The 12,523-nt window shown below is 45.1% G+C and overlaps 1 protein-coding gene across 1 annotated transcript in view; it reads right to left on the bottom strand.

Annotated features, from left to right (window-relative positions):
* TINAG (tubulointerstitial nephritis antigen) overlaps window positions 1–12,523 on the bottom strand; it is a 49,249-nt gene that overhangs the window by 26,696 nt on the left and 10,030 nt on the right. Inside the window, exons 6-7 of the mRNA XM_084830969.1 lie at window positions 5,928–6,078; window positions 1,710–1,887 (exon numbers count right to left, since the gene is read on the bottom strand). Coding sequence (XP_084687095.1) covers window positions 1,710–1,887; window positions 5,928–6,078 — 329 coding nt within the window. The remainder of the gene's footprint in view (window positions 1–1,709; window positions 1,888–5,927; window positions 6,079–12,523) is intronic.

Here is a 12,523-nt window from a genome sequence, read left to right as displayed (position 1 = left end):
TATTCCTAGAACAATCTTGTTCTTCGAAAAGGAAATAAACTGAACTACATGAGCACCCTTGGGGTGTGGGGCAGAAAATGTAATGTACTGTGGCTCAGGAATGCCATGCTAAGTTTATACCATGCATTTATACTGTGCTATAAGGTTTTCAAATGTATTATCCTGGTAATCTTTACATCAGTCTAGTTAGGGAGTCCATTTTATCCCCACATTATCTTTTCATAGTTTATCCAATGATTCCAGAAGTGTACCAGGCATACAGTATCATCCATTGTTGTTATTTCCACATTGCCATAAAGGGGGGGGGGATGCTAAAGCTGAGGCAGAGTGACTTGTGACAACCATGGAATGTAATCCTATCTTCTCTCTTCCCTCCTCTCTCTCTCACACACACTGACCCTTTCCCCCACAAACAGCACCCACTGCCACTGCCCAGGGCCAGCCCTACCAGTACGTAGTGAGGTGGATGCCTTGAGCAGCAGATGCTGGAAGGCAAGAGTGGCAGTGAGGTATTAGGTGACAGAGCTGTGTTTGTCACATGGCTTCCCTGAGCCCTCTAAGGTAGCCTGCTGCCCTTAGGTGCAGTAGAGGATGATGTCCCTTTGCAATGTTGAACTAATTGGCTTCTGTAGATAGAATGGGGAGTAGGTGGGTGGGCATTTTGTCCTTCATCTCAGGCAGCAAAATGTCTTGGGCCAGCCCTGTCACCACCTCCTCCCCATTCCCCTACCTCAAGGACCCAGTTACATAACTTGGAGCAGGAGAAAGCACCCATGAAGCATTTCACTGGACTGGTCTTCTCCCCAGTGGAAATCACAGAAAGAGCATTATTTTCCCAACCATGATGGTGGGACTGCAATCCCAATTGCATCCCTGGCAGGGAAAGATGCTCCACCAGGGGTCCTCTGGAGCTCCCATAACCAACTCCACTGCTTACACTGCCTTCCCCTGGCCCCAAGGTCCATGTTGGGGCCAGCAGGAGGGGATGACAGCAGGTCCTTCAAGCATCCACAAACCCCAAAGTTTACTTACTTTTGCAATCAGTCAAATCAGGCACCCACAAAACCTCTACCCTTTGCAGATTAAATGTCAGGATGCTCGTGCATGACTAGTTTAATTCCATGTTCAGCAGCTTTGCAGGAATGTGTGGCATATGGGTTGGTTTGCAAGTTAGCCAACGTTCTTTCTTAGGTAATGGTGTTCTCCCTATAGAAAAGTCCCAAACTTGGCATCCAAACCAAAAGATGAATCCATTTCTCTTAAAAATGGACATGTACAACATGTCTAAATATATGCTAAATGTTAGAAAAGTTTTTAAAAGTTACCAGTGATAAAATAACAATGTAAGGTAGGCCACGTGTCCTACTTTACAGAGTTCAGTCCTCTGTTTGTCCAGTCCAAGTCCAGTTTAAAGTACTACAAGAAGAGAGAGCAGGGGCCTAGAAGTCGCCCATCAACAGTTAGCACCTGGACAGCAGGTACTCAGGTCCCAGTCTTCACCACTACAGTGAGGTGTATTTCTATTTATAGGAACTATTTCTAAATTTGCATTGGTACATGTACATTGGCAAATTTTATACAAATCCATGTCCTCTTTTGGCCTCTTTTGGGGTGATGTATTTCCTCTTTTTTTGGCAGTGCATAAGTGGCCACCTTAAAACACAGGGGGAAAGGAAATAGCTGGAGCTGTATGCTGCTGCTGCACTTACCTGTGAAGAGATTCTGTAGGGAGAATGACACTGGTAAATGTGGTTGGATGGCTCTAACTTATTTGGACATGGCTGTGTGGCATGCCTTTTCCCAGCCGCATCAGATACACTTGAAACTGCACAAGCGCTTTGGTGAGACTGATTCCAGAATAATGGATAGCAAGCATGAGACACCAGCCTATTTGGATAAAAGAACAATTTTTAAAAATCGCATGTTTTAAAAGATTCTTGTCAATTAACATGGATTCCTGACCTTACCCAGGTAACTGTTTCACAGTGATCATTTCTGTAAGTAATTCAGTTGGTGACACGCATGCCAATTCTCAAATGCAATTCCAGTTTGCAAGGCACAATTCTCATAGGTCTGAACTAAATGCGACACTGGCTTTCCAGTACAAGTAGCAGCAGTGAAGGAAGTAATTTTCATTAAGATTGCTTGGAGGAGAGGGGAAGGATTAAACTCCCCATTTCTGCTGGTTGCAGTCCTGCTCCACCACAATGCCCCCCTCAATGGCTATTTGCCTCTTTTTTTAAAAAAAAAAAAGTGCATGTTACATGCAAAATAACAAATTTAGGGTGCAGGCCTATACACACGTACCTGGGAGTAAGCCTCCCTGAACACAGTGTGCCTTACTTCTGACTAGATGTATGTAGGATTACACTGTTAATGTCACATTTAGTTGGCCCTTACTCTAGAACAGGTCCGTTGACTTTAGTATGAAGTACTCTGTACTAATCGAGTTGTGGATTGCTACCTAAGGGCTTGATCTTGCTTAGTCAGTGTACAAAACCACGTTCAGAAGAGAAGTGTGATCAAAAGCGTATCGTAACAGAAGGTACTTTTAGTCATATTCCATGATTAACCTACCCTTATCCTGTGAGAACATTTACCACATCATTTGGTTCCATATTTCAGGTAATATTGACAAGTTTGAATCACCAAGACAACAGATAGAAACACTTTAATTCCCACAGAGGCAATCTGTATAGGATGGTTGGCAAAACAGATTAGTTAGCAACCACCGACGAGAGGAAAGGGAGTCTATGTGGCTATCCTGTGGGTCTGGACTGCACAATGCAAACCCACTGGATAGTGGCCAGCTCAGGAAAGTGAAATCTTTAGTACCTGCTTTCACTTAGTAGCAGCTGCTGGCTCTGGTTCCGAAGAGGCTGTGATTCCATTCAGGGTTTTAGCTACCACCAGCCAAAACTCTAATGGTGCTATCCAAGGTGCTGAACCCTATCTCCAAAATGGGCTCGACACCTTGAATAACACCTTGTTCAGCACCTTGGATGGCACCCTTAGAGTTTTGGCTGGTGGTAACTAAAACCCTGAATGGAATCACAGCCCCTCTGGAACTGGAGTCACCAGCTGCCACTGTTCTCACTATATGCTGTTGTCCCTCCACTAGTGCCAAGGCAAAGCATCAGTGGAGCCCCATCCAGTCCCCTTTCCTCCACCCAAGTAAGCTTCCATGGAACCATAGGGTGCTAAGGAAAACAGTTTGAAAAGCATTGCTTCAGGGCAGCCTACCCCAGCCTGGGTCCTGCCAGATTATTTGGATTTCAAGTCCCATCACCCCCTGAATGTTGACCATGCTGGCTGGTGCTGATGGGACTTGTAGGCCAAAACATCCAGGTTGGGGGAGGCTGTTCTAGAGTAATGTTTAAGTAGGACACGCACAGCCACACCCTCAAATTACAAAAGTAGTTTGTGAATACAAATTACAAAAGTAATTGTATTCTCCCATATGAAGGCAAAGACACTGTTGTTGACTCTACATGGAAAAGGCCGGTGTTCCTCAACCTGCCCTTTGACCTTATGGCTACTTTTAGCTGCAGGCCCAGAATATTTCAGAGGCTCCAGTAGGAGTGCTGAGCCTTGAAGTCTAGTTTTGGCTGATTTGTCTTAGTCTCTAAATTTGTAGGCTGGTGCATGACAGAGAAGGCCTCTTTGAGGAAAAATTCGATATTACCCACCCGTCCCATCCCATCCCCCCCATATAAAATAAATAGGTTATTGCTGGGATATAGAGCTTCTATGTGAGCCTTTACTACTAGCAATGTTGCTAAGGTTTTTCTTCCTATCCACAAAGGGGAACCAAAAATCTTCACAGCTTAAAAACAAAAGAAATGGTACTATTGTTATGCAGATACTATTCTAAGGAAGTTTTCAAGTTCTTAAACCAGACTGACTGAAACCACTCGCTGAAAGCTCTGATTGGCATCGTGCGGTTCCTTCCATTCTCAATGAACAATCTGCACCTGTCAATGTTGCAGGGAGGAAATGTGAAAGCCAATGGCTTTAAGAGATCTTTATGAAGTTGCTACTATTCTTCTCCCAAGGCTTATACTTTGGCTTCTGAAATTTCCAACCATTCAGATCAAAGTGGCTGTTGAGAAAAGCTTGCTAAGGCTACTGCAGATGGATTTGCGACTGAAGGGGTTTTTAAGAGCATCTTCTTTGTCACTCCTTTTTCCTCTGCTCAGAAAGGCAGAATGTCATGGAGACATCTAGAGTCCTGTTTATTTAATGAGCATATTCCATTCCTGGCTCTTTTCCACCATGTACCCCACACACTGCAACACATCAGCCATAACCTGGAAGGGGAGGCTGATGCACCCTTCCCATAGTGGCATGGACAATCCTTACAAGCAGGCTACATGAGTTGCCAGGAGTGGCACCAATGGATGCTACTAGGAACTATAAGAGGAACACACTGGACTCCCCCTGCAGCAGGTCACGGTGCATGGACAGAGGGCCAAGGGCTTGTGGAGGAGGAGGAATAAAAAAAGGGCACCATTGAACCCATTGCATGATAAGGAAGAGGGAGGGAGAGAGAGAGAGAGATAAAAAGGGGTGGCAGGAAGAGAAAAGGGATGTCCCACCCACTTTTGTCTCTGGCAATGCCCATGGCTTCCTTTTGCTCACCATTGACCAGTGGCCCCCACAGATTAACCACTAGGGAGTGTGGCCCTCAAGAGAAAAAAAGTTGCCCACCCCTGGTTTAGCAGGACGGGCCTCCCAAAATGCAGCATGCTCAACACACAATAATGGCTCGGCATGGTGATGACCAAAGGGGAAATGAGGGCAGAGTGGAGGCTACCCTGGCTTCCTAAGAGAGGGCTGCTCTGTGTCCTGCCTGTTCATGCAGATGGGCAGCCTTAAAGTACAATCCTGTTCATATCTACCCAGAAATAATTCCCATTGAATGCAAAAGTGGGCATAGGATTATCTAAATATTGATATAGGTGACTCCTTTTAGATCTTCAAATTTTTGTGAAAACCTAGAATGTTTGCTTAAGAGCCTTGGCAAACAAATTTAGGCAACTGTCACTCCAGTAACGTAAAATCTACTGCCCATAATGACAAGTTATTCTGTTTTATCAGATATAAAGTAAACAGATTATTTAAACCACAGTGAACAAGAGGGCAAAATTTCAGATTTCTCTTTTGAGAGGTTGATCTAATTTTCTTCACCTGTTTATGTGATTTATCTGACACAAAATCACATCATGGATAATCACTAGCAGTGATGAGGTCTTGTCGCTCTCACAGGATTATTTTCTATATAATAAATCCAGTAAAAACACACACTGGCTTCTGGATGGCTTGTTACCTTTCATTGGTAGTTAGTGTTCCTTTGTCTGAACAGTGTGACCATAATGGCTGTACTCAGCCTTTACATCAGAAACTATTTGTTCCCCCCCCCCAGCTATGAACTCCCCAAAGCAAAAGCAGTTTGCTGTTGAAGTAGCACTCTATGTATGTTTTTTTCTATAGCATTTGCCTTGCACCAGTTACACGCTGAAACTACGCAGCTATAATTTACCAAACAAATATAACTCCAACAGCACCCAGGTCTCCCCTCCATACAATTTAACAGAATATTAAGGAGATTATATATGTGTATGGGCTGTGGAGAAACCTTATCCTGATTGCATTTATGCTTATTGTATACATTAAAATATAGAGGTTTGGGGTGTTGTTGTTGTTTGGTTCAGGCTGTTCATATATATATATATATATATATATATATATCTTGCTTTTCTTGGGACACAGTCCTATGCATGGTTAGACAGAAAATGTCCCTGGGTAATGCTGGGAGTTGTAGGACTTTTTCCTGTCTAACCATGCATAGGATTGTGCCCTTAGAATGTTATTGCTCTTGATTCTTTTTAACTCTAAAAATCATAATACATAAAATATTAATTTACCCGTATTTTTTTAGGTAAGACCAAGCACCATGTATGCTTCCTCCTTTGCATCCATGTTGGCTCCTCGTGTCACAAGAAATCAAATTTTGAGGAGAAAGATTGTCTGTGAAATGGCCTTTGGAATGAATTGCTATTCTATCTGCAGCAACACCTGTTTTATGGGAAACAGTCAGGATTACTAAATAATCTATAGTAGATTTTTTATAAAATTCTCTGCACCAGATATAGTCAATGAATATCATGGAATGTATACAATCACGTTAGGGATTTATTGATTTTGTTAAACCTGTTCCATCTGTTTCATGGATTGTAAGGCATCTTTCATTCTGTCATCAGCTCATTGGCAGAATCGGAATACTTTTAGGGATGTATGAGAATTTCATTCCACTGACACAAGCGCACATTAGCACTAATATGCATTAGCGAAGTATAAATTTGAACAAATCCCCCCCCGAAGTAAAAAACAAAATTTGCAAGTCTGTGTAATCTGCATGGCTCCTGAAAACCTGGTCTGTTACGGAATCCAGTTGCAAGTTGAATTTATAGAAATCCCATTTGAATTTGTTGCAGAATTCTCCAATATCCCTAAACCATGTAGTGTTCTTTAATATTAGGAAATTGCTATGAGGAAGTAATAGCTCTCTAAGGTTCTACATTCCCATACAATTGGGATATGTATAGGTAGGGATGTACAAAAGTCACTTACCTTTTCTAAGGGTGACATTCGCGGTGGGGGGGAGGCGCTCTGTCCCTCCCCCCGAAATTCTCCCCGGCCAGCTCCGCTCCGCAGTGACTCCGCAGAGCTGCCGGCCGGGGCCACCCGCAACCGGACATCCGGCTCCTGGGCAGCCTGCGCAGGGAAGCAAATGGCAGCTGCTGTAGCTGCCGCCATTTGCGCCCCTGTATTTTGCCGTGATAGGCTACGTAATTAAAAAAAAGGGGGGGACGCAAATGGCGGCAGCTATGGTGGCTGCCATTTGCGTTCCCTTTTTTTTTTTGCCATGATAGGCTACGTAAATATTTACGTAGCCTATTACGGCAAAAAAGGGAACACAAATGGCAGCGGCTACAGCGGCCGCCATTTGCATTCCCTTTTTTTTGCCATGATAGGCTATGTAAGTATTTACGTAGCCTATCACAGCAATAATGAAGAGGCGAATGGCAGCCGCAGATGCGGCCGCCATTCGCAAAGCAGCGCAAACAGCGGCAGGGAAGTGCTCCATTTTGCGCGCCTTTCACAGGGTGGGGGGGCGGGGGGCTTCATTCCCCCACTGATTTCGGGATCCGTGGTGGAATTCTCTGACATCCCTATGTATAGGTTACACCCACAAATGTGATCAGCCTGTTCAGCAAATTGGAGGGGAGATGGAGAAACTCCATAATTGCCTGTATGGCATGCCCTTCCTAAAGTGTCCCTGAAAAAGCCCTTTATGGCTTAAGACCTGGATACATAAAGGATCATCTCCACCTGCCCATCCACTTAGAGTGGGAAAGGCTCTCCTCTGCATCCAGCCACTGTTAGTGGTAATGTGAGAGAGGTCCATGTCTATGTCAGCACCAAGATTGTAGAATACCTTGCCCCAGGCGATCCATTTGGCTTCCACCCAAGTAGTCTTTAGGTGCTGCCTGAAAATGATGACCTTGTTGATGTTTGATCTGTTTTATCCCCTTATTTCACCTTTTCTACTTTGTTTATTTTTATCTAACAATAATTTTAAACTGCCTTTTAGGGTACAACTTGCTCAAGAGAGCTTACATATGAAAACTCCAACACACTAGTTGACCAACAAAAATCAAGGACATTAATAAGCACCAGCAATAATAATTACCAGCAATTAATAAGCACCAGCCCAGAAAATAATTGCAGCTAAAAACCCATTAACATAAAACACAACTTAGGAGAAAGTGGAAGAAAACAAATGGGACTTTAGAGCTTTCCTGATGGCTGTGCTGCTTGTTTTGTATAACAAACACAGAGTATTAACATTTTTAACATTTTTATTGTAAGCTGCTTTGGTCTGTTCATGTGATCTGGGAAGGCAGGACATATGAATTTAAATATAAATAAATATAAAATAACAAATGCCTGCTCATACTTCTCTTGAATTTTTTAAAATTTATCAGTCTATATAGTTCTGCCTCCCCAAGGGCCTGAGAAGCTTACACAAGTGTTTTAAAGAATACATTTAAAAAGAGAAGCAAAAAAGTTGTCTTCCCCCTTTTCTGGAGTCCTTTTCTCACTGATAGGAGGAGCACCCTCCTAATGGGCCGCATCTCCATGGCACCGCTTTGACCCCCCGACCCACCGCAACGGCGCAGACATTCGGCTTCCCTTACAGCATCCCCTGCGATACACTTGCAATGTACCGCACACTTCCCTTACAGACTCACCGTGCCCTTTTTAGGGGGCCATTTTACTGAAAGGCGCAGCTGTGCAGTCCTGCGAGTGTGGGGATGCGACACTTCAGTGGCGGTTTTGTATCTGAGGGGCTCTGCTGTGTCTTTCTGTCCCTTTTAAGGTAAACATTGGGTGTTCTGTGCTCCTTCATTTCCACACCATCAGTTTGTCAGTTCCTCAGCCCGAGACTCTCGCGATGGTTCACACTCACAAGCATGAGCGCTACGTGCCTAGCTGTCAAGGGCTCCTTGGAGGCCTCTCTCAGTCTAATCCAGTAGCGAAGTCCAGACACAGACAAAGGAATTCCTTTCAAAGCTTTATTCTTCTTTTACAACTTAACAACTATACTGATTGCAACTAGATCTGAGCAGCACAGTACCTATGCCCTAAGTTGGAACAGTTGGTCCCCATTTGAAAGGAAATTACTGGCAGACCCCTGAACTTAAGGACTAGGGAGAGTCCCTCCCCTTTTCCCTTGGATCCTCTGGGCGCAGCCGTTGTTTGCGCGCCAACCTGGCATTACACCTCCTTTCCGTGCCCTCCATCTGGCGCCGCTCTCTGCGTCTGCGTCGCGCATCCACCAAGTCTGCTATCTGTGCCTGGTCACTCCCTGGACTGCTAACTAAACTAGGAATGCTGGTGGGAGGAATCTCCGTCAGCTGTTGGTCCTGGGAAAAAGGAGCGCGCTCCTCTCCCAGGAGCGACTGCTCTTCCTCAGAATCAGAACTACTCTGGGATTCTATGGGCTCAGTGTCCACCCTGACACTAGCCATCACTCCGAAATGGTGGCTGGAGTGATGTTGGTCCTTCCCCAAGACCTCCCCCACCCTGGCCCTTGGGCACTGAGTCCACAACCATTGCGAAGATACGAAGCTGCAAAACTGTGCGACAATGTAATTAAATAGATGAAAATGCCCCTCTGTGCCTCCGTAACTGCGCAGCTGCGAAGGGATGGGGGAGTAAAGGGGCATCACAGAGTGACACAGGCACTATGCACGCCTACAACACGCCCAGTGTGAGATGCAAAATCAGTTTGGGGAAGGAACAGATGGCCCGCACACCAGGGGAACCCACAACAACCCCCCAAAATCACAGTAAAACGACTCCTTGGAACTCTACTTTTTCCGGGCGAAAACCACAGATGGCTGCGAAGTCATGACTGTGTCATCTATCACGAGGGACCTCGACTCGTACCCGCCCTGGAATAAAAGCCCAGTGTAGATGGGGCCCTACAGTACTTCTTCCTCTGGCCGTTAACTGGATCCAGTGTCTCCTTTCCTCCTGCAGCTGCATGGCAACTGACCATTGCTGCAGACTTGGTTTGGGGGATAGTAGGAGAAAGAGAGAGAGAAGCAGGTGACTCCAACACAAGTTTGTCCTCTATAGGGATGGGTGAGAAATGTGTTTCAATTTAGTTTTGATTAGAATGAACTAAAATCCACAAAGTTCTCCATATTCGGGACAAAAAGAACTTGGGATTTTAAAAATTTGAATGTGGGAGATACTGAAACTGATGGATTCACCCATCTAGGCCTGGGCTTTGAGTGCTCAGCTCTTAAAAATCTAGGTTTGAAATCCTGTGTATTCAATCATGTTAGTGCTTAATTAGGGTTTCCACCTCTGTTCTCAGACATCATCTTTAACAGCTGTATGGCTAGCAAGTACAACCTGGTCCTCTTCATGGTGGGAATAGCTGTACCTATTGGCCCAGTTTGAAGGATAGTTAGGCTAACCATGGTGCATGGTGGTTGCCAGTAACCACTGCAAGTGTTACTACCACACGTGTAGGTAACCATGTTCTGCAACATGGTTAGACTAACCATTCTCTAACCACCCTCTCTCCTACAGGAACCCACAGTTCTCTGGATGGGTGACCTTGCATCGCAGCAGCCTTTGTTCTGCTGGCCATTTTGGTGCTTGGTGGCTACTCCTTCTTTGGCTGCTCTTGTCACAGAGCTCTATGGCAGCTGTCAATTAACCACAGAGGCTGTTCAGACATCACACTAAGCCATGATAGAGCCCACTGACCATCTTATAGCAAGTGGTTAGTGAATGTGGTTAGTCTGTGGTTGGGACAGACGTCACGCTAAGCCAACATGGCTAGCTCAAAACTCCTAACCATCATGGCTTAGCATGATGTCCGAACAGGGCCACTGAATTTGTCCAGTGCAGATGGGTAAGCATTTCAGTTCAGTTTTTTTTTAATAAGAATTTACTGAAATTCTCAAAGTTCTTCCTATCTAGGAGAGAAAAACTGAATGCAGGAGAAAGATCAACTGACAGATTCACCTCTCCCTACTCCTCTAGCCATTGTCTAAGGCCAGGCTGCTGTTCCACTTTCTGGAGCTCTTTATGGAATGAGGCAGTGACCTCTCGGCAGCCTTTCTTCTAAGGAAGAAACTCTTTTTTTCATTGCTAAACTGCTGTATCATTTTTTTAAAAAAACCATTAGGCCATTGATTTGCAAAAATCTGCGGTCTTCTGTAGGTCTCAAGTGTCCTCCATTCTCTTATGCTGACCCCTTGCAGGGCCTCCTATGCACGCAGAGAACTCCCAAAGTCCCCATTACACATAGTTCACTGCCGTTCTTCTGTCTGAAAGGCATGCATGTGCTGTCCCCTTCATTGAACTGAATGGGGAAGATCACATGTGTAGCAGCTCCATTGGCACATTGTGCGATGCATGGAGCTCCAGACTGGGCCTGGCTTTGACTTTGTCTTAGGGTGCTTCCAGGCAGCAGGCTCCTAGTGCCAGCCATCAGAAGGCCCTATGCAGCTATTCCATCTTGCCTTGTTCAACAGATATTCTGCAGCACAAAAAAAGATGGAAGAAGTGGTAGAAAAATATGGGAGGGTTATGAATGGAAGACAATGGTATCTGGATCCCCTGTAACATTCAGAGAATGAGGCAGGATGATGGTGTGATATCATCCTCTTCTGGAAGCAATGTTAGTATTCTCTCTCTCTCTCTCTCTCTCTCTCTCTCTCTGACTATAGAGAGGAAGTAATAAAATACTCTTAATAAAAGAAAAGAACCCAAAGGGAAAAAAGCCTTTCACACTAAAAAAAGAAAGAAGTAAACCCATGTATGTATGTATGTATGTATGTATTTATTTATTTACAATATTTATATAACACTCCACATCAAAAGATTCTGGAGCAGTGCACAGCAAAGATTAAAGAATAAAGCACCACATTAAGAGCGCAATACTATTCAGATAGGCTGCTGCCTCCGAACTCGGAGACGACCGCCTATCCAATGCAGGGCAGGAGAAGCACGGAGGGGATTGTTCCCTCCGTGCTTCTCCTGCCCTGCATTTTTGGCTAGACAGCTGATTTCAGCTGTCTAGCTGTGGGAAGGTGGAGCGGGGGAGGAGGCTGCTGTATGACACATTGGATCAGCGCGGAAGTAGTGGGAAGGCAGCGCGGAAGTGGTGGGAGGTCAGTTCTCTGGGAACCAACCTCAGAGTGCGGGCTCTGAGGTCAGTTCCCAGAAAACCAGATATCCTATGGCTGTCTAGTCACTGTCTAGCAGCCATAGGATTGCTCCCTAAAACAATTAAAATACTTTAAAAAGAAACAAGTTCTTATAAGACTGAATTTAATAAACTGTGGCTGGACACTCAAGGAAAGCTTCCCAAAATAACAATGGCTTCAGGAAGCTCTGGAAGTAACACAATGTTGGCGGCGCATGCCTGACCTCCAAAGGCAGAGAATTCCACAGGAAGGGGGCCACCACACTGAAGGCTCTTTTCCTGGTGGACTCCAACCAGGCCACATGTGGAACCACCAGGAACATGCCCTCTGATGACCTTGGTGACCAGGCAGATTGGTAAGGAAGGAGGCACTCGCTCAGGTATCCTGGTCCCAAGTTGTTTAGGGCTTTGTACACTATAATGTCATGTATTCTAGGGGATACTGTGGGTTAGTTATTGTTTTTGAACCTTGGCAGCTCCTGTAGGATTGGGAGCAGCAAGAACAGGTGGAGTTTCTGCTAAGCCCTCACTTCTGTGGGACCATGGGACTGCATTTACACCTGCTGAATTTAAAACATTTGCAGACAAGGACCTTATTCGGGCTGTCATCATTGCACCTCATCATCCCTGAGCACATGGCCAAGCTGAAAGGATGGTGCAGACAACAAAAGATGCCCTGAAGCGCATTGTGGGAGGAGATTGGCCAAGGCGCCTTGCCAAGGT

This window comes from Heloderma suspectum, chromosome 1 (assembly GCF_057233095.1).
Source record: "Heloderma suspectum isolate Gila_16-S chromosome 1, 16-S_ref, whole genome shotgun sequence".
Taxonomy (NCBI): Eukaryota; Metazoa; Chordata; class Lepidosauria; order Squamata; family Helodermatidae; genus Heloderma; species Heloderma suspectum.
This window is presented reverse-complemented; position numbering and strand designations above follow the sequence as displayed.